Below are 23,246 nucleotides of genomic sequence, written 5' to 3'. Positions count from 1 at the left end.
CTCTTTTCTGATTGGTTGACTGTTTTCTGAGTGACACACACCGAGGCCAATCACAGGCCGTTGGAAGGCTGCGTAATGACAAATGTGCTTCCTGACAACCAACAAGTGTGCATCATGGTCTGTCTCCAGAGCGGAGGAACTAGTGTAAACATCTATGACTGCAAAACACAGCAGAGACATTCACACTTTGTATCTTTCAGCAAGGCTCAGGGTCCCATTGAAAGGACAGGCTGAAACATCAGTGTTAGAGCAGCATGTTACTGTTGTAGCTGCTGGAGGTGGAGCTAGTTTACACTACTTTATATACAGTTAGCTAATTTAGTCCAGTGGTTCCCAACCTAGGGGTGGGGCCCCTCCAAAGGGTCAGCAGATAAATGTGAGGGGTGGTGAGATGATTAATGGGAGAGGAAAGAAGAAAAAACTAAGTTCTGATACACAAATGTGTTTTCAGTTTTTGGACTTTTTCTCTAATTTTGGATTTTTGCTGAAATATTGGATCATTTGAACATTTATTGAAATGAAAGCATGTGAGAAGTTTAGAGGGAAAAATCAGTATTTGGTGGAGCTGTTAACAACTCATAGACATCTGAGATGTGAGCCGACTACACACTGCTTTTTGGTTTCATCTTTAACAATGTGTTGTATTTATAAAGCTTGTTATATTATCCATTGTGTCAAATCTGCATCTGAAAAATAACTAAAGCTGTCAAATAAATGTAGTGGAGTAGAAAGTACAATATTTCCCTCTGAGATGCAGAAAGTAGCATCACATGGAAATACTGCAGTACCTCAAACTGTACTACAGTAAAGTACAAGTACCTCAAACTGTACTACAGTAAAGTACAAGTACCTCAAACTGTACTTAAATACAGTACTTGAGTAAATCAGTGAAAGCACTTAAAGTAAATGTACTTGGTTACTTTCCACCACTGGGCATCATTCAGTTTAATGTTACTCTGCAGTGAAGTTGTGATTTTGTGTCTCTGTATCGTATCAGGATGATGGACGCAGTCGATGACATGGATGAAGATGAACTTCTGCACTATGACGTTCAGATGAGCATTCAGGAGTCATGTCAGAGTGAACAGCTGACAACATCAAAGAGGTACAACAACACCAAACACCAACTTCATCATTCATCATCAGTTTCCTTCAAATGTATGTTTCTGTCGCTTCTGTACGTTAGGAATGAGGATCTGAAGGTTGTGGATGCGATTGAACAAGGTAAATATATATTTCTTATATCAAGCTTAACAACAGCAAGAGTTTGGTCATGTTAGTTTGTTTAGAAACAGAAACAAAGACTAGTAACAGCATCAGGTTTTCAGTCTGTGGTATTTCTGCATCATTAAGAGACGACCACACAGTCATAGTCCTACAACTCTTGACTGAAGTTGTCTCTGCAGGTGACTTGTTGGTGCTGCAGGAGCTCTGTGATTTCCCAGCAGCCTTCACTCAGGTGGACGATCGCGGCTGTTATCCTCTGCACAGGGCAGCGGTTCAACCTCTGGTTCCAGTCCTGGAGGCGGTGCTGTACGGTGGGTAAGAGGTCCAAACTTTTACTTCATAGTCAGAATCGAACAGAAGAGAGAAACCGCTGTTATTGATTCAGCTCCATGTTTCAGTTTATCTCCACCTGTCGCTCAGTGCAGAAAAAACAGGATGAGTGATTGTGTGAAGGAATGAGGGAGGAGGGAGGGAGGGAGGGAGGGAGGAATGGAAACCACAACTTTACACAACAAGACTTGCTTTCGGTTTTCCCAACTTTGGTATCAGAGTTGGGTGGATGTTCTCCCTTTTCCTGGAGATGACCCGACGTCACTGGTTACTCCTCCCTCACTCATCAGAGATAAGATTAGATGTTCAAACCGGGGAAATTACCTTAAAACTCTGACTGATTGTCTGACACAGATCAGAGTTGTTTCCTTTTATAGACACATGTTTTAAGTTTCATTGTAGATAGTACTCCACTTTTATTTGGGTTACTTATATGAACATGCAATCAATAGCCTTCTCTATATATGGGGTCATGGGGTCATGGGGTCATGGGGTCAAGAGCCTTCAGCCGATCTGCCCCCCGCCACAGGAACTCTCTCCCACCACACATTTGCACTTCTGACTCTGTCTCCACCTTTAAATCCCGCCTGAAAACGCACCTATTCAGAGCTGCATACTCTGTCTCACACTAACTATGCATCACGTTCTTGTTTATTTATTGTACTGATGCACTTTATAGTCACATTCATATTTATTTCTTTATCTTTGCACTAAATGTTACCTGATTTATATTGTTTGATGTACTGTTGTCGTGTTTTATGAGCTTTGTAAGGTGTCCTTGAGTGCTTTGAAAGGCACCTTTAAATAAAATGCATTATTATTATTATTATTATTATTATTATTATTATTATTATTATTATTATTATTATTATTATTATATTCTCTCAAAGGACATTGAACATTTCTCACCATGTGATGTGAGAGTGAACATTTTCAAACACTAGGTGGCAGCACAACAAGATTTTTTCTCTAAGTTTTCTTGCTGAATGTTACAGAGACCGAAAGGGACCACAGAGCAAATAATATGAATTTGTGCTCTCAAGTTAATAATTCGTGGTCTTAATTATTAACTAAGATGTTTTTCCTGTAACATCAGTTGATCCACACTGGATCAAAGACGGCTCGGTCAAAGGTTTGGACGAGGTTTAGTGGATCCATGTTCAACCCTGAAACTGAGTTTTTATGAAATGCATGAAATCTGCAGAAGCATTAAAGTGTTTACAATGAAAAAGTCCATAAAATATAAATATAAACGTATTCACTGGGATATTATAAAGGGATCTCAAAGATAGCACAGTGTTGTACTTAAAGTATATCCGCATATAGTCCAAGATAAAATCCAATTGATCAACAGTGAAATTTATTTATTTATTAAACTGAGCACATGAATTAGTTATTGTGTTCTCCATGGCCTCCTCCCAGGCTCCACAGCTTGTTGACATCCTGGCAGGATTAATATGTTTCATTATATATAGACATGGAAGGCATAAAAACATATTTACAAACACAATAAGATCCAGTACATTAATAATGTATACAAATACACATATATATTTATTATACAGATATAATATAAGCAGAGATATTCTGCTGCATCAGTTGTTTAATTGCATTTAAGTGTCTTAAATTCAATAGTATAACATGGATTTAAAGATAAAAGTACTAAATCTAGACATAGCTGAGGTTTTTCTCAGCATCTTCATCAGGCTTCGAACAACTGTTGTTTACTGACAAGTCAGATAAAAGTCATTGGGCTTGATTTATTAAAGGTCTGCGTGTGTAAAAACGTGCAAACTTGACATCACCCGAAAAAAATGTGCAAGCTGATCTACTAACGCAGCGCACTGGGGTTTGCTTCTTTAAATGTGTTAGATAATATGTACTGTCCATTTAGTATGTTTACCGTAATGAATGTAATATTAGTAGTTTACCGTAATGAATGTATTATGGGGCGTTTTATATGTTAATTTACCAAACCTGAAGGTAATGTTGGTGACGGTAACTGCGTCTATAAATAATACGTTTGAAGGTCAGGTATTAACCTGCTGTTACCATGGAGACGAGAAGACAGAGACACAATGACAGAATATGCAGAGAACAGGGTTTTTCCACCCGTGGAATATTTTTGGTTTCACTAACAGCATTGACTTTGCTGTTGACTAATACTCTCACATATAGCATTTTTTTCTGGTAATATTTTTTTTGCTGTAACCCAATATGTTTGTTAACCTCTTCCACTAGAACCTCTAATTCCACGTGATCACATTTCTGCTCGTCCAAACTCTCCATTAAGACACAAAACCCAAAATTTAAATACTGCTGTCTGCACCTGTAATAATTAATTCACACAGTAATTCTTACTAGATCAACTGCAAAACACACGCTAACCAAACATGCAATCTGTTGCACTGCACACTCAATTAAGTACCCTTTATTTGGGCTCTTGGTAAATCAGGCCCAGTGTGAGCTGGTTCAGAGGTTGTTGGGTCATGTTAGAGCTCAGTTAAGTAAAATAATGTTTAACTTCTTGTTGTGTGCTTCAGCATCTTTCAGTCTGACCCTGGAGGAGAAGTCTTTGGAGGGGGATACCTTTCTGACTTTAGCCGTGAAAGCTGGTTTGGTTGAAAATGTGAAGATGCTGCTGGACCACGGAGCCTCTCCTCACACCACCAACAGCAAGAACGAATCTCCTCTGCTGCTAGGTCAGACAACCATCTACCGCTTGGTGACTCAGAGAAACCTTTGTCCACCATCAGTCTTCACCCTTCGTCCTCTCATGTCCTCTCTGCAGCGGTCCGAGCCGGATCTCCTCAGATAGTTTCCAGTCTGATAGCTGCAGGAGCTGTAGTGGAGCAGGTGTGTCTGAAGAGGTGGACGGCCATGCACGAGGCCTCCAGGGCCGGCTGTGCTCACATCATGGAGCTCCTGCTGCAGAACGGAGGTCAGCTCACAAAGACAGACCAGCATGGAGTGACTCCTCTGGGCATCGCTGCAGAGTACAGCCACTCTGAAGTCCTGGAGCTCCTCATCAAACACGGTGAACCAATAATACAACATATTTAATACAATAAAATAAAAAGAGGGACTTTGACTCAGTTTGTTTTTATGTGGCACTGAAGTCAAAGGAAGAGGAGACTTTTTTTGGAGTAAGACTTTTATTTATGTTGGAGTACTGTGATTTAATTTGTTGCACTTCCATATTTAGGGGTCTAAAAAATAAAAGGTTACATAGCAGCTTTCAAACAGCGTAATGTAGTTCAAAGTGCAAGCTGATAAGAGAACAATATAAAGAGACCAATGCACCTGAGAGAAAATCAGTGACACAAATGTAGTAAAAAAAGATTAAGGATCTATGATAAAAAATGTATATAACAGGTGGAGGTACGGACACAATTGCAGCACAAACACACTATCTGGCAATGAGTGAGTGAGTAGGAGAGGCTTAAATAGTGTCTTGATTGGTGATGGGGAGCACCTGAGTGCCCAGGTGAACAGAGAAGACTGATGAGGTGGGTGTGGCTGACATCAAGGTAAAGAGGCGAGCAGACTAAAATAAAATAAAATGATAAGAAAAAAAGGTAAATAAAAGCTAGATCAACTACTTTAACATAGACAAAAAGAAACAGGTCATTAAAGTTGATAAGTGTAAAATTATAGAATGATAGTGATGAATAAAATAACAGGTGGAATAAAATTTTAAAATAATAAAACAAGTAAAATAAGTAAAAGCCAGACTGAACCGGTAGGTTTTAAGACATCCTGACTTTCAGTCCCTTACATTGACTCCAAAGACACTGACAACACCCACAACTTTAAAACTTCAGTTTATATCACAGGCTATTATAAACCCAAATCCCAGCTGAGTTAACCCTGATTACATCACTCTGACATCCTAACCCTAACCCTTTGAGAAAGCTCCCCCTGAACCTGAGAAGATATTATCATACATAATGTCTTCATGGTTATTTAGGATAAACAAACTTTGTGTGCAGAAACTTGTGTTGTGCATTAGTTTGCAAATGACTCTGATCAATAAAAACCCTCCAGATTATTGATCAAACTGTTTCTTTCTTTCTGCTTTCCCATGAAGGCGCTGATGTAAACGCTCAGGCGCCCAACGGTGACAGCGTCCTGTACGATGCTGCAGGCTCAGGGAACCCAGACTGTATCGACATCCTGCTGCAGCACGGAGCAAATCCCAACATCCACAACCTGAGCTCCCAGCTGCCCATCCACCGGGCGGCCTACGAGGGACACTACCTGTGAGTAGGTCCATGTTATAGAACTGTTCACACAGTGATCAATCAAGCTTGTTAGTTAAGAAAAAGATATTAAAAAGAAGAGTGTGATTTGTCTTAAATCACATACTTCTGTTAGTACACTGTACACTGGTTGTTCTTGGATAACAGGAATCATTTCTCCAGGTTCAGTCAGCAGCTTGAGGTCAGGTCTGATTCACCTACAACAGGAAGCATGTTGAATGTTCAGACTGGGTAGATTTGTAATGTTTTGCAGTTCTTCTACAATGATCTTCATTTTCTCCATAAGTGCTTTGAGGATTTTCATCCCAATCACCACTCGACGTGCTCTGCGACTGTCAGGCCAAAGCCCGGTCCACTCCGCGGCCGACGGAGGCCACATCCACTGCCTGGAGCTCCTGCTGCAGCGAGGCTTCGACGTCAACGCGCTGTTAGCTCCTCACCTCTCCGAAAACTACGGAGACATGAGGAGGAGCCCGCTGTACTTCACCGTCTCCAACGGGGACACGACGTGTACCGAGATGCTGCTGAAGTCTGGAGCCAAACCCAACCTGGACCCTCTGTGCTGCCTCCTGGTGGCGGTCCGGTCAGGGCGCTACGAGATCGTGAAGCTGCTGCTGGCGGCCAAAGCGGACGTGAACTGTTACTTCTCGGTGGTAAACGACACAGTGTTCCCCACAGCGATGCAGTACTGCGTGAAGGACGAAGTGATGATGAGGCTGCTGCTCAACAACGGGTATAATGCTGAGAGGTGTTTCCGTTGTAACCATGACGACGACTGGGATGACCTGAGTGAGTTTGATTACTCACATCAGGAGGAAAAGGTTGCTGTGAGTTTTTTGGTTTAAATTAACTGAAGAATGACTTAGAAAACCTGAAACTGTACCTGTTTTATTATTAATACTACTACTAATAATAATTATACATTTTATTTATAAAGTGCTTTTAACAATACTCAAAGATGCTTAAATTGCCACAGATTTGTTCAAGTTGCAAACAAAGACACACACACAGTACATATTTGTGCTCTCTATTTAACAGTTTGTGCACACAGATAACTCGTCAGATGATACCTGCAATCGATCCTTTTGCACCCAGAACTAGAAAATGACTATTTGTATGGACTAACTCACAGCCAGTCAATGCAAATGCTCTTTGACATGTGATTGGTCGACTGCCACAGCAGCTACAACCCGTCTGTGGTGGTGAAGTCGTGGTGAGGCCAAGATGCCACCTAAACGCTCTAAAGTGTGTCTACACTACAAGCCTGTTACACCAGATAAAAGACAGAGACCTACATGTGTACATGTCAGTTGGTATCAGCATCACTTTAAGGGTACTTGGATTGGTGCTGGTATCATAATTTACCCAGCCCTATTGTCTGGTATTGTGAGACTAACTTGACGTTTGAAATTTGAAATCAAGAGCACAAATCAATTCCTTTTTCTCAATGACCCAGGCTCAATATCTTTTCCAACATATATAATTTTAACTCTAACAAACTTCTTGGTGATAAACTGGGTTCTGGTTCTGTTTGTGTCTGCTGTCATCCAGTTTTGTGATTTTGTCAGCGTCTCCTGGATGGTGAACCTGGCGGGCAGAGCCGTGTCGGTCCTCCTCGACTACGTAGGTCAAGTTTCTCTCTGTGGAAAACTGATGAAGATCCTGGAGAAACACAAAGAGTGGCCTCACATCCAAAGGACCACAGGTGAGTTATAATCAGGCGGGGAGTTCCGGTCCTCTGAAATGAGGCCAACGAGGAAGTAACTTAAAACTGCATTCTATCAAAAGGCCACCAGGGGGCGACCGTTTTGGTGTCAAAAGGACTTCCGTCTCTATACAAGTCAATGGAGAATTCACCAACTTCTCACTTGATTTCTAACCTCAGTAAACGTTTTCAAAATGTGTTTATGGTCTCAATCGCTAGTTTAAAGCCTTCTTCAATGCAGTATGATGTTCATTTGGGACATTTTGGCCTCCCTGATTTTATATGTGACGATAAAGCAGGGTATGCATTAGGGCGTGGCTACGTCGTGATTGACAGGTTGATTGGTTCACAGGTTCAGGAGGGCGCTTCATGCTCCTCCTGATGCCCATATAAGTAGAATCCGTGCTTTTATGTTTCCCAGCATGCACCTGAAATTTTCAAGATGGCGCTGCTCAGATCCGATACTATTGGCCTCCGAGCAGCAGTCCACAAACCAATGGGTGACGTCACGGATGTGACGTCCATTTCTTATATACAGTCTATGGTTATAATCAAAGAGCTGCAGACAAACCTGCTCCTCCTGCTCTGAACATGTTTCCTGTCCTGTGTGATGCAGGTAACCCACGCTCTCTGTCTCACCTGAGCAGAGTGGTGATCAGGAAACACCTGAGCAGCAGCGATGTGATGTGTGTTCAGCTGCCCGGCAGGATGAAGGACTTCCTGCTGTTCAAAGAGAACGACCTTTACGCCAAAGTAATCTGCAGGGAGGACTGAAGAGAGACACGCTTCTCTCAGATCAGAGTCTTAAATGTCAGGAATGACTTTGTGTTTCTTTCTCTCTGTGTGACAGAGTCTGTGTTTAACACATTTGTAAGAATTAGATATCTATGAATATGTTTGTACTGTATTTAATTAACCTTTTATGCTTATTATGATTAATTGCTTGCAAACTACAGTATGAATCTTGTGTTTATTCACTTTATTAGTAAAAATTTGACTCGCTGGTGGTCCCAGGGGAAAAGTCGAAGGATCACCAAAGACCTTATAATTATTCCTCTGCGTGTCATGGATTTCAGTACCAAGTTTCATTACAATCCATTCAATAGTGGTTGAGATATTTCAGTGTGATCCAAACTGGTGGACCAACCCGACCAGCACTGCTTACTAGAGCCTTTTGAGTGTCTATTTGCTCCACTTAACTCCACACACTGCACCTTCAAGTGTTGTTATGTTGTCAGTATGTTTTCATCTAATTTGCTTTCTGTATTTTTGCTTTAAATGTAAAGTTACTTAAAGACAAATGTGAAATCGCTGTACTAACATTTATATGTTTTAGAGCTGTAACTTTATGTCTTATTGTTCATAAAACTGCCTATTATTGTCAGAAGTGTTGCAGGTCTGCTGAGACTGTGTTTGCTATAATGAAGCATCTAGTGATTTCATTCCGGATGTTAAATCAGCTGCAGAGAATATATATGTAAGAGAAACCCTCTGAATATTTGTTTGTGCACAACTAAAGCTGCTGCTGCTGGTTGGGAAATAAATGATTCAAAGACAGTCAGAAGAAGTTTGTCTTTAATTTCTACACAAAACAACACACCAGAGTTTAAATCACCACAGTAAAAGTACTGCAGTATTATGAGTGATGTAGTATGCAGTATTACAGTAAAAGTACTGCAGTATTATGAGTGATGTAGTATGCAGTATTACAGTAAAAGTACTGCAGTATTATGAGTGATGTAGTATGCAGTATTACAGTAAAAGTACTGCAGTATTATGAGCGATGTAGTATGCAGTATTACAGTAAAAGTACTGCAGTATTATTAAGTGAACTTTGTGGTGTTTCAGGAGGAAAACCTGAATGAAACCTTGAATGAGAAGAAAACACTTTGATCACTGTTGATAAAAATCCTGTTTATTGATTATTGAAGCTTCAGATTGTTCACACATCCAATCAGTAAAGTGTGATCAATGATTTCATGTTCAGATTGACTTCATCAACACAGTCAGTTAGTTTAACCCAGAATGTCAGCTATGTACAAGAACATCATTAATGATTATTATCATGATCATTACAGTTTGATTGAACATTTCTTTATGAATTTACAAAGTGATGAGAACAAAATATCTGTGATGAAGGAAGTTCTGCTGTTTTCTCTGTTTCAGAAACAACAGACACAAATACATCAATACAAACATGAAACTAACATTTAGAACAAAGAGAAGTTCACATTTTCATCTGAAGAATTGTCAGTGAAGGTTAAAAACATGGTGATGAGCAGTGAGAGCCTCCATGGATAAAAACACACAGGAAAAAGTCACATTTAAAGAAACTGAACATATAAACGACACATACATAAAGTAAAATAAAGTATTGAATATCGTTATTAGCATGTCAACTGATCTCTGAGCAGCTCAGAAACATGGAGACAAAAACATGAAGAATTACAACATCTGACACATGAAGTCTGAAATGACTTATGTCTATTTGAGTTTACACAACTCAGCTGTGGATTCAACAACCCAAAGTCCAGCATAGAGAGGCTGAGTGAATGTGGTCTGGACTCTGTGGAGGAGAGTCATGGTTTCAGAGACGCTGTAGAAGGACAGAATACCTGCTCTGTGATCCAGGTACACTCCGACTCTGGAGGAATCAGGACCTGAGACGGGAGTATTAATGTTGTTGAAGCAAAATGTATAACTGTTAGTGCTACAAAATAAAGACCAAGATTTGTCATTACATCCAAATCGAGATTCATATCCTGCTCTGCTGATATTCTTGTATGCGACTGCTACCTGAACTCCTGTTCTTCTCCTCTCCACCTCCCAGTAACAACGTCCAGTCAGACTCTCTCTACTCAGGACCTGAGGATAATCAGTGAATCTGTCTGTGTGACTAGAATAATACTGTGGTTGTCCTGCCCATTCTACTTTTCTGTTCCCCTCAGATAATAACAGATATGTGTGTACTGTGTTTGGATCCAGAGTGATTTCACATGAATATTTTAAGAACTCAGCTCTGGTCTCTGGTTCTGGTTCTGACAGTAAAACGTCCACTTCAGTCACTGCCAGTGAGATGTTTGTCCATTTGTCCCTCAGGATGTCCTGTAGTAGATCTCTGAGCTTTGACACAGCTGCTGTCACATCCTCAAAGTATCTCAGGGGACGGATATTGATGCTGGATGAGTCTGTAGGTTCACTGAGTTGTGACACTGAGGGGTAGTTGTGCAGAAACTGGTTGTGATCCTCTGTGTGTGAGAGCTGCTTCAGTTCAGCGTCTTTCCTCTTCAGCTCAGTGATCTCCTGCTGCAGCTTCTCCTGAAGCTCTTTGACTCCACTCACTTCAGTTTCCTGCTGGGATCTGATCTGCTGCTTCACATCAGAGCTTCTTTTCTGGAGGACACGGATCAGCTGAGTGAAGATCTTCTCACTGTCCTCCACTGCTTCATCAGCAGAGAGACTGACGGCCTCCACCTCCTGTTGAAGCAGCTTCACATCTTTCTCTCTGTGCTGGATTCTCTGCTGGATGTTTAGTCGACTCACCTCGAGCTCTCTCTGCCTCTCAGTCCTTTCTGCTGCAGCTGGGACTGTGTCGTGGCCTTTATGATCCTCCATAGTGCACAGATAACAGATACTCTTCTTATCTGTACGGCAGAATATCTTCATCACCTCATCATGACGAGAGCAGATGTTCTCCTGGAGCTTCTCCGAGGGCACCACCAGCTTGTGTTTCTTAAATTGACCAACAGTGTAATGAGGCTGGAGGTGATTCTCACAGTAAGAGACCAGACACTGCAGACAGGACTTGAAGGCTTTCAGCTTCCTCCCAGTGCAGACATCACAGGCCACATCTTCAGGTCCAGCAGAGCAGTGATCAGCAGCAGCAGCTTGGAGTCCAGTCTTCTTCAGCTGCTCCACTAAAGCTGCTAACATGGTGTTTTTCTTCAGGACAGGCCTCGGTGTGAAGGCCTCTCTGCACTGAGGGCAGCTGTAGATCTTCCTCTGATCCTCTCCATCCCAGAATCCTTTAATACAGCTCATACAGTAGCTGTGTCCACAGGAAGTAGTCACCGGATCCTTCAGTAGATCCAGACAGATCGAACAGCTGAGTGTTTCTTGGTCCAGCTGATCTTTCTGCGCCATTTCAGCTCTCAGAGGCAACGACTGACTGAGCTTCACTTGCTGATAAGTTTAATAACTTTGAACTTTGAACAACATGTGATAAAGTTGTAAAAGCAGCCTGACAGCTCTGTGCTGAGTCACATGTTGAAACTGTCAGCAGCAGCACTGGAAGAAGTACTCTACTGCAGTAAAAGTACTAATACAGCAGAGTAAAATACTACAACTAAAAGTCCTGCATGAAAAATCCTACTACAGTAAAAGTACTGCAGTATTATGAGTGATGGAGTATGCAGTATTACAGTAAAAGTAATGCAGTATTATGAGCGATGTAGTATGCAGTATTACAGTAAAAGTACTGCAGTATTATGAGCGATGTAGTATGCAGTATTACAGTAAAAGTACTGCAGTATTATGAGCGATGTAGTATGCAGTATTACAGTAAAAGTACTGCAGTATTATGAGTGATGTAGTATGCAGTATTACAGTAAAAGTACTGCAGTATTATGAGCGATGTAGTATGCAGTATTACAGTAAAAGTACTGCAGTATTATTAGTGATGTAGTATGCAGTATTACAGTAAAAGTACTGCAGTATTATGAGCGATGTAGTATGCAGTATTACAGTAAAAGTACTGCAGTATTATGAGTGATGTAGTATGCAGTATTACAGTAAAAGTAATGCAGTATTATGAGCGATGTAGTATGCAGTATTACAGTAAAAGTACTGCAGTATTATGAGTGATGTAGTATGCAGTATTACAGTAAAGTAGTGGTTTGGTCCTCTGACTGATATATTATTATTATGACATCATTAGATTATTAATAGTGAAGCATCAGTGTTAGAGCAGCATGTTACTGTTGTAGCTGCTGGAGGTGGAGCTAGTTTACACTACTTTATATACAGTTAGCTAGTTTAGTCCAGTGGTTCCCAACCTAGGGGTGGGGCCCCTACAAAGGGTCAGCAGATAAATGTGAGGGGTGGTGAGATGATTAATGGGAGAGGAAAGAAGAAAAAACTAAGTTCTGATACACTAGTGTGTTTTCAGTTTTTGGACTTTTTCTCTAATCTTTGATTGTTGCTGAAATATTGGATCATTTGAACATTTATTGAAATGGAAGCATGTGAGAAGTTTAGAGGGAAAAATCACTATTTGGTGGAGCTGTTAACAACTCAGACATCTGAAATGTGAGCCGACTACACACTGCTGTCTGGTTTCATCTTTAACAATGTGTTGTATTATAAAGCTTGTTATATTATCCATTGTGTCAAATCTGCATCTGAAAAGTAACTAAAGCTGTCAAATAAATGTAGTGGAGTAGAAAGTACAATATTTCCCTCTGAGATGTAGAAAGTAGCATCACATGGAAATACTACAGTAAAGTACAAGTACCTCAAACAGTACTGCAGTAAAGTACTAGTACTTCAATACAGAATTGGAGTAAATGTATTTAGGTACTGCAGTGAATTCAGAGACAGTCAGACAGTCGAGTCTAAAGACCGGTCGAGTCTAAATTTAACCTCCTGACCTGCAGACATGATAATAATAACTACAATAACAACAACAGTAACGTGGTCTCTCATTCTGAGTTCCTGGACAGAGAAGCAGGTCACATTGTTTTGAACAGCTTCCAAACTGTTGACACGAGCTGGGTGTCACGTCTGATCCATAACCAGCACCTGTGTTAATGTGTTAACAGAAAGTGAGACAATGAAAATGACGACTGAACAGTTCATCGCAGGATTTTCAGGTGACATAAACATCCTCCAGAGTTTCTGTCTCATCAATCTAATCATCTGTGTTTGCCTTCAGTTCTAAGCAGCTATAAATATGTGGAGCTCCTTATCACTGTCTGCTTGTTGACACATCAGGATGTTTAGCAGCTGCTGGACATAATTACAAATCTGTCACCTCAATGTGCCTCTGAGTGGAGGTCCTGTCATTTTTAGGCGTTTTCAGTCTTGTTTTCAGCTGTGATAAGACGAGTTCAGCTCATCACGAGATGCAGTGTCACGCCACATGACGATGTGCAGTCACAACAATGTTGAAATGACACTATTGTTTGGCATCAGCAGGCATTCTTTGATAAAGTCCCATTAAAAATACACACAGATATCAGCTCTCCAGACTCAGTTAGCAGGAAAATGAGAACATGTTGTTATAAATAGATGCTGACAGCAGACAGCTCTGCAGCCACAACACAGCAAACTGATCAATGTAAGAGATGAACAGCAGAGGGCAGTGGTGCATTTTACACTTTTTATTTCAGCCTGATTTAACCCTGTAAAGTCTGAACCATGCAACAGTATACAAAAACAAACCTCACATCATACACAGTTACCTTGCCTCCTTCATTCTCATTCATCCTCCATCAACCGCTCATTAAGGAGCTTGATTGAGAGAGGGATGAATGAGTGTTTGAAGCGATTGTGTTTGCACAGAGGAACCCTGTACCTCCTCCCTGATATCCCCTAAATATGTAATGTGTTGGACAAAATGTTTTTTACCTGCCTGATGGCGGCCTGCTGAAACAGATCTCGTGGAGTGAGTGTACCCATAATCTTACTTGCCGTCTTCACCAGGTTATGGATCTGAGATTTATGTAGGAATTTAAGTATGGACTCAATGGATGCACAATAAAAAATCATCATAATATTTCTACAGACACCAAATAATCGGAGTCGTCTCAGTAAATGAAGGCGCTGGTGGATTCTGGCACAAACACTTGCCACCTGTGTGCGCCAGCTAAGGTCGCTATCAATGTGCACACCTAAATGTTTGAAGGAGGTGACCTGTTTAATGCTGTTACCATGTATGGCCACAGGACTCCTGTCACCAGCTGATCTGGGGCTACAAGCTATGAGCATCACACCAAAACTTATCCACAGCAACTTTATGGCTACTTGGGTTGTTTGTGAGCAAACTGAGAATAACAGTATCGTTTGAAAACGTAACTACATATTGATTAGGCCCAGGGAGTATCAGTAACTATATGAAGGTTTTTCTTCTGTTTTTTCTAAACTGGTAAAAAAAAAAAAGCAGGCCTCTAACTTTTGTCTCACTGATTGACTATGTTGGGGGAAAAGGGCCCCCTGGTGGTTTATCTGTGCACTACATGTATCTGATCCTATACATCAGGTTTTTACACTGATGATGACGAGCTCTCTAAAACTCATGGATCACATATGATTCATTTGGAGTTACAGGGTTATTAAATATGTGTTTTTGAGAGCAGAGCTGATGTGTGCACAGTTATTATTATGACCCATGGAGCCACAACAGCTAATTTATGGGAAATACGTCATGAATGATCCTTCAGTGGAGTAAAACTCTTTGTTTTGTAACTGAACTTGTTTCCATCCTCTGCACAGCTGTGTGACTGACGCTAATCAGTATATAATTCAGGTCAAAGGTTAAATTTACAGCAGATTTAGGATGAGAGTGCTGTTATGTCACTTTGAGTCTTTTCACTTCAGACATGTAACGTGATACTGCATGTTAAACACGCTCTCTTGGATGCGTGTAGTTACCATGTGGTGAGGGTAGTCATAGCAACCGGACAACAAACCATCTCCACTACACATCCATACACATGTCAGACATGATATAAGAACAGGGGTGGACACAATGATTACAACACCTATGAGTGCATAAACAGCCCTGTGAGGATTATAATGCACAGTTTGTGTTCACATAGTCATTTTCTGAACTGGTATTTTCTGCTTTTTTTCAATAGACTGAATCATATTGTACAGAAGTTATTTTAATAGTATCTGGCTCAAAAATGTAAACATATATTCATACTGCAGACTTCAGAATTATCCAAATTTAAAATTTTACCCAAAGTTGACCAAGTTTCTCAACAAAGACCTGCTTAAACTGAGTAAACATGGTTGAAAGACTCATAATAAGAACAATTAAACACATTTCATTCAGAGCTTGACTGATAAATCAATGATGCCAATATATCAGCGTATATGTCAGCCAGTAGATTACATAAATTGAAGTATAGAAATGCCAAAGTTATGTTTTAAAATAGTGTCATTTTGCATAGTGTGTCCACCAGAGAAGACCAGGAGTTTATTTTAAAACTGTTTGTCCTCCTGAGAAAAACAACAGGCCTTAATGTCAGTCACCTACAAATGACCTATAGTTATGTTTGATTGTCAGCTGCCATCTAGTACCCATATACAGTGAGGTGGAGCAGTGATGAAGTTCAGATGATATAAATATATATACACATATGTTGTTTACCTCATTCAGAGGAGGAGGGGGAGGATGGAGGCATTAACCCAACAGTGGACTTTGTTTCCTGTGTCCAAGTGCGAGTCCGGACAGTTTAAAAAAAAGCGTAACTACGATCGTCTCCTAACCTTTAACCCTGTGGTTACTAATGTAGCCATGACGACGAAAGTGGCCTAACATCAAGGAATGGTAAATGGACAGTACTTATATAGTGCTTTTACGCTACAAGTCACATTCACACACACATTCATGCACTGATGGTGCGGCCATTGGGAGCCATTTGGGTTATCTTCAACATGAGGACTGGAGGAGTCGGTTATCGAACCACCGATCTTCTGATTAGTGGAAGATACGCTCTACCTCCTGAGCCACACCTTAAAATCATTATCATTTTAACCAAAACCACCATCTTTACCTAAACCCAACTGAGTGGTTGTAAATGGTAAATTAACTGTACTTATACAGCACTTTTCTAGTCGTTAGGCCGACCGTCACATTCACACACTGATGACAGGAGCCACCACACAGGGTGCCAACCTGCTCATCAGGAGGAATCTAACCAATTTATACACATTCACACACCATTGGCACAGCAACGGGAGCAATTTGGGGTTAAGTATCTTGCCCAAGGACATATCGGCATGTGGACTGGAGGATCAAACTGCCAATCTTCCAATTGGTAGATGACTACTCTACCTCCTGAGCCACAGCCGGTGGTTGGTTGTTACAAACAAGAATTAGACCCAAGAGCAGGATGATTAGTTAAACAAGTGTTTTGTAAAGTTGAATTCTGATGGTAGGGGGAAGGGGACCCAAAGCTGGAGGAGTGAGGCTGGCGTGGCAGGCATGAAGTGTAGCTACAACTGAGGTGAGACAACAATCAAAGGAGGAGTGGTTGGAAAGTCAGGGTAGATATACCTGCAGGTAGATGAGATGATGAGAGGCAGCTGTGTTGACTGGAGCAGAGTGATGAGCAGACTACAGGCAGGTGTGAACCTAACCAGACCTTAACCACAGTGCTGTCAAGTCATCAAACATCATAACTGATTAACAGTGATGTGTAACAGACAGATTACTGCTGATAGTGGCGCCAGATTAGAAAACACTAAAAACACTCTTGAGTAGGGTGACCAGACATCCTGAAGAATTCATCACAGTCCTGAATTACGAGCAGTTGTCCTGAAAATTAGACCAAACCTGAGTTTTGATTAGTTATAGCCTCTGAACTCCTGCTGATGAAGGTTATGTGATATGATCAAAAGCTCTAGAATAGTTAGAAAGTAAAAATGTTTGTCTTGTACCTCTGTTTGTATCACTGTACCTAGAGTAACAAGGTGACATGTTCTGAGGTTGATATGTTAGATTGTGGTGATGTTTCGAGGATTATTACTCTGAAACCATTTTAAACATCCGTAAGATTTGATGTGTTGTTTGTCAGCTGTACAGCACATAACAACCCCCCCCCCCCCCCCCCCCCCAGGGAGAACAAGCGTTTCCCAAACAACACCACAACCTTGCCGTGTCTCTGTGTCCTGACACGTTATGTAATGCCGGAGATCTCTGATATCTCCCTGTGGCACGAGTCGCTGATGAGCTCCCAGCACAGGCCACTCAGAGGTCTCACATTCCTCTGGTAAGCCTATCTCATTGACCACCCCCCCGATCCAACACCCTAAAAAAAGACCCCCCCTCCCCTTTTCTCCCTGTCAGGGTCCTCTGGCAGCTGAGACCAGGAGATGATAGGAAGACTCTTTCTGATCCGCCACCATTCGTCCGCAGCATCCTTGAGCTGAATGAATCTGATAAAGGACGAGTCAAAGAGCAAAAGGAGTTTCAAGCAAGAAAAGTGAGAAGATTTAACTAAGTAGACAAAGAGATAAAAGAGTTAAAGATAGAAATTCAAAGTGTTCAGAGAGTCCGAAAACGAGCGCTGAAACCATGAGTACCTTTGGGTACCAGAGAGAGCTGAAGAAGTACGAAGACTTGGATGAAGACAAGCTGCTGGCCACGCTGTCCTCCGAGGAGCTCCAGGAGTTGGAGAGGGAGCTGGCTGACCTCGACCCCGACGACAACGTCCCCATCGGCTTGAGGCAGAAAGACCAGACCGCCAAAACCCCAACCGGGACCTTCGACAGGGACGCTCTGCTGAAACACTGGGAGGACGAGAACAAGAAGATGCAGCAGAATGAGAATGTGGAGCCAAACCACAAACAGGTGAGAGTTTCAGTAACATACCAGCATGTTTCAACCTCCAAGAGGAAGATAAACAACCAGTTCCTATTAAAATGCCAACACTTCAAACTTTATTTGTTTCTGTCATGAGAAATAAAGTCAAGAGCAGCGACTGTTTCTATTTTTTGGTGCCTTCATATAACATCTTCACAATATCTGTGTGTTGTGATCTGTGTTTGACTTTCAGGTTGAGGACATTACAACAACAAGATCATAACTACAAAAATAGATGACTACATTATGAATGTGTTGGATTATCTCTTTGCAGCATGTTTGGATTCACTGCAGGTAGATTTTCATAGAAATTAAGTAAAACTACCTGTTTACTAGAATAAAAAATATGAATCTGCAGTTTAGAAGGTTTATTTTATTCAGGCATGAAATAAAACATCTAAAACCAGCAAAACTCAACATACCTCTGATTTTGATTTAAAGCAACACAGTAAATTAGAGTAACAGTTGCCATTATATGAAAACATTAAGTGTGATAAAAATATTTGATATTTCTAGAGCTGCAATGATTCATGGATTGATTAATCAACAGTTTTGTTAATCAATTCATCGCTTCTTTGGTCATTTCTCTGTGAAATCAATTCATAAATATCAGCAATCGGCTTTACACAGAACTACTCTCTGGAGACTGAAAATATGATCTCTGTCTTTGTTTCTGTTTCTAAACAAATTAACGTGACCAAATTCTTCATAATGAAGGAACATGTCACCCGGTGCAGTGGTGTGACCAGGGGCGCTGTAAGGGGGTAAAAGTAAGGATGATTCTCAAGGGGCCCTAAAAATATATAAGAACATGAGGGTTTTTTGTGTTTTCTTGTTTCTGGCAGAAAATTAACCATAAAGCCCATAAACTCCCCTTTATTTACATGAAATGGTTCAGTCCTGTCTCCTATTTTCACAGCTTTATGTCAGTAAATATTGTACAGTTAGTATAAGACTACAAAAAAGCTGCGAGCCTTCACAGGTACAGGTGTCGTTACAGCAATTGCGCATGGTTAGTGTCGCCTGTGTGTGGTGGTGGGGCCAACTGTGATATCTTTTCATGGGGTCCAAAATCCATGGCACACAATACTTGTTAGTAGATCAGTTCATTTGAGATTTGTTGATAATAAGAAAAGATGTTGAGTGACGAGACTAAACGGCGTCACTCTGCAGATCAACACCCTGCGAGCAGTTTTAGCAACAGATTCTGTTTCACTTTTGGATTTAAGGGGCACTCCACCAATTTCACACCTGAGGATCAGTTCAATGGTCAAAGAGTTGCTTATCTTGTGTATCTCTGGAGGAACTTCAACAAGCCTGAGAAACTGACCCTTTAAGACGTCACCGTGATGTCATCAGGGTCATCGCAGCTTGAGAGAACAAATTCATCATGGAAGGTCTTTTACAAACTGGAAGCAGGAAATTTGAAAGATGTGGTTGTTCAGCATATGCAGTCTAAAATCCATCTTCATCTTCCAACAGTACACAAAATCACTGGAGTACACATTTATTCTCCGAGTCACATCACTCTATTTATGTTCAAATTACAATATGAAGTTAATTTGAATATTTTGACAAACATCAAGAGGATCCAAACAATTAATATATTTAAGATATATGGTCATTTTAAATATTTAGCTGTTTGCTTTCAGACCAAAGTGAGAATAAATCCATTTATATTTTCAATGTACTATTTTATTTCATTTTAATTGCTTGTGACAGTTTATTAAAGTAAACATGCAGAAGTGACTGCAGGAATAAAACAATAAAAGCTAAATATTAGTTTAAAGGTAATTTCCCCCATTTCATACTCTTCCTTAATCTGTCCATTAAAGGTGCATTCTCACCTGCAAACACAAGTACCCAAGTCCCAGTACTGCAGCCTGTGGATTAATTTGCAAGAAAATCTCCAAATATTACATATATATAATAAATCTTCAGTCAAAAAGTTAATTAACTTGATACAAATAGTTTTCTCCAGCACAATCTTTGGGTTTAAAAATATATCTGTTAGTGACTTTTCATTGGTATTCTTTGGAAATATCTGCATGATTAATGGACATTCACATTTATTTCTCATTAGTAAAGTGTTGGTCCTGTCATTTTTATAATAATCCCCTGTATGTGTATAATGATGTCTCCAGTTTACTTAAACGTGTCAGTGGAAAACCATCTAAAAATATATGACATTCTGAGAAATGCCAGCTATTATGACAGTCTGCCAGCGATAGAGAGCAATTAAAAGTCAGAGGCTGGAGTTGTGTCAGGGTTTGACCTAACTTTCCGTTCTGTTATCTTCTGCAGGAGGGACGTCCAGATAAGATCAGGGGGGAGCGAGTGAAGGCGAGCGCCAATGACGTTGGCAAGACTCTGGAGAATGTCAGGAATCTGGATGACAGAAAGAAGATCTCACAAAAGGGGAAGAAAGTACAGAGTGTCAAAAATCATGCGAAGGAAGACAAGATGGAAAAGAAAGACGAGTGCAAAAAAGGGGCACCGATAAGGAGTAAATGTCCAGAGAAGAAAGGTTTGTCTAAAGGTTCAAGGACTGAAACCACAAACCAAAACCTGAACGTGACCTCTGACAGAGAGAGTGGAAACCCGACGGACATCCCAGAGGCTCTGGAGCAGATTCTGCGTGACGATCCCACCATGAGCGAAGTCAACCTCAACAACATAGAAGACATTTCCCAGGAAACCTTGCTCCGTTTTGCCGAGGCCTTGAGCACAAACACTCACGTCCATGTTTTCAGTCTCGCCAACACTCACGCCGACGACCGGGTCGCCTTCGCCATCTCCAAGATGCTTTGTGAAAACAGCTCCATCAGGAACCTGAACGTCGAGTCCAACTTCCTGTCCGGTCAGGGCATCCTGGCCCTGCTGGCGGCGCTGCAGCACAACAGGACGCTGGTGGAGCTTCGATTCCACAACCAGAGGCACATCTGTGGGGGCAAGGTGGAGATGGAGATGGTCCAGCTGCTGAGGGAAAACACCACTCTGCTAAAGCTCGGCTATCAGTTCGACCTCCCGGGTCCGAGGATGACGGCGACCAGCATCCTAACGCGCAACCAGGACCAACAGCGACAGAGGAGGCTCCAACAGAAGAAGGAGCAGAGTCCTGCAGAGGCGTCGGGACAAGTTTCTGCTTCACCTGCAGAAAATAAACCGCCAAAGAAGTCGTCACAATCATCTAAAACAGTTGAAAATCAGAAAAGAAATCCTCCTCCCGCTCCGCGACCGTCTGTAGACTCGCCAACGAGGAAGATCGCCGAAACGGTCAAACACCATGAAGGCTCGAACAGCACGAAGGCTCAGACGAACCTGAGGAAACCCAAGTCGAAGAAGATCAAGAATGGGGCCAATGAAAAGGAGAGCGTTGATATTCTCAAAGAGCTGAAGAACGCCTTGAAGCCATCGCTGCAGAAGAAACGAGATGAATCGTCCCGCCTGCCACCGCCGCAGAGGTCGAGCCGCGATGACCTGATGGCGGCGATTCGTGGGAGCAGCATCATGTCTCTAAAAAGGGTAAGACTTCCTTTAAGTCTGTCACTGACTTATCTTTGCTCAGGATTTGAAGGAATCTCGTTTTAGCATGACTGAAAGCATCTCAGACATTATTTAGTCTCCAAAAGCCATTAGACCCCCTCGGTGAGGACGCCCGCTGTCATCAGACGACAGCTTCTGTCAATCTGTGAATTCCTCGAGTCTCCGTCAGGTTATTTTTAGTTCGGTTTCTTCACGGCAGTTTGATAAGATTGATGGCTCAGAGTGCTGCTGGGAGGAGAGCAGACCAACTGAGAAAACAAAAGCTTGTTCAGATTCCCACCACATGTAAGAGTCTGACATTGGTCTTCTATAAAAGCAGACAAATTAATTCATGTAATCTCACTAAATGTTGATGAATCATTATGTTGAATTATTGCACAGACCTGTAACACATACCTAAAAATCAGGCACAAATTATGAAGTCTGACTTTTAATTTTCTACATTCTCCAGTTTTATTGTCAAAACATCTTCATGTTTGGATCCAAACCAACAATGAACTGATCTACTAACAAGTATTTAGTGTGTATGAAAGTCTGATATATCTTATTATTCTGTTATTGTTCAAAAACTATTAAAAACATGTCAGATAGATGCGTTCACTCTTCAAAATTAAAGAACAAACTCTACAAAATGAAGGAAAGCTGCACTGGGTGACATGTTCCTTCATTATAAAGAGTTTGGTCATGTTAGTTTGTTTAGAAACAGAAACAAAGACTAATAATAGTGATCATGTTTTCAGTCTCCTGAGAGTAGTTCTGTGTAAGGCAGATTTCTGATGAGATTTCAGTTTAAAGTTTTTTGTTTAATTTGACCAAACTGAAAAAAACCTAAAACAGAATTCCCCCTCTGATGGGAGACAAAAAATATGTTAAATATTTTTTGGGAAAATAAATATTTTAAAGTAAAAAGTAAAGTTTTACTGTAACACATTGATCCATCATACAGTGATTGATTGACTGCAGGCTGTACTCATGTTTCAATCAATACAGTCTGAATGAATCCATCTTATTGGTCCAATACGGCTACAGCTGCAATGATTAGTGGATTAATTGACCGACAACTATTTTGATAAATCATCATTTTAAGTAAATTCTGCTCTGTTTTAAATCTGCTGTAACTTAACGTGTGTGATGTTTGTCGTTTCAGGTGGATCCGACTCAGACCTGAACCCACCGAATCATCCAAACTCAGCTGTTCACACTTTGTACTATTTCACATTTTTATTTTTTAATAAAATGTCACTTTTTATCAGTATCTTATTTAAGTTACCACAGAGTGTAGCAGCAGACTGTTTCTGTATTGTTCAGATATTATTATTGTTTATATTTTGTTACTGTGTGTGAGACCTAATGTGAATATTGACGTGTAGAGAAATAAAATGTATGTTCAGAAACAGTCTACATGGTTTCTATCAGCTGTTTTTACCACAGACACAACACAGCGTTTTCTGTTCTTTGGTTTTTATATTCAAAGGTTTATAAAACACTATCATGTAGTTATAAGCATTGTCATTAGCCTTTAATTAAGGGTGAGTCCTAGTTATTAGTCTGATTAATACATTAAAGTTCACAGTTTATCAAGTGT

The 23,246-nt window shown here is 40.8% G+C and overlaps 3 protein-coding genes across 3 annotated transcripts; 2 read left to right on the top strand and 1 right to left on the bottom strand.

Moving 5' to 3' along the window:
• Positions 1-1,001: 1,001 nt before the first annotated feature.
• LOC133981774 (ankyrin repeat and SOCS box protein 15-like) lies at positions 1,002-8,298 on the top strand. Its single transcript, XM_062420624.1, has 9 exons — positions 1,002-1,105; positions 1,187-1,224; positions 1,407-1,538; positions 4,101-4,259; positions 4,349-4,594; positions 5,648-5,819; positions 6,106-6,646; positions 7,371-7,524; positions 8,141-8,298. The coding sequence occupies exons 1-9, from the start codon at positions 1,002-1,004 to the stop codon at positions 8,296-8,298; spliced, it is 1,704 nt and encodes a 567-aa protein (XP_062276608.1).
• A 1,252-nt stretch (positions 8,299-9,550) lies between these two features.
• Positions 9,551-11,667, bottom strand: LOC133982356 (tripartite motif-containing protein 16-like). The gene has a single exon (XM_062421386.1). The coding sequence runs from the start codon at positions 11,665-11,667 to the stop codon at positions 10,009-10,011; it is 1,659 nt and encodes a 552-aa protein (XP_062277370.1). The 3' UTR covers positions 9,551-10,008.
• Positions 11,668-17,827: 6,160 nt separating this feature from the next.
• Positions 17,828-21,706, top strand: lmod2a (leiomodin 2 (cardiac) a). The gene is made up of 2 exons (XM_062420685.1): positions 17,828-18,103; positions 20,420-21,706. Exons 1-2 carry the CDS (start codon positions 17,828-17,830, stop codon positions 21,704-21,706), a joined length of 1,563 nt encoding a protein of 520 aa, XP_062276669.1.
• Positions 21,707-23,246: the final 1,540 nt, after the last annotated feature.

Source organism: Scomber scombrus, chromosome 6 (genome assembly GCF_963691925.1).
Source record: "Scomber scombrus chromosome 6, fScoSco1.1, whole genome shotgun sequence".
NCBI classification, from domain to species: Eukaryota; Metazoa; Chordata; class Actinopteri; order Scombriformes; family Scombridae; genus Scomber; species Scomber scombrus.
Note: the sequence above shows the minus strand (reverse complement) of the source record. Positions and strands in the feature narration are given on the sequence as shown.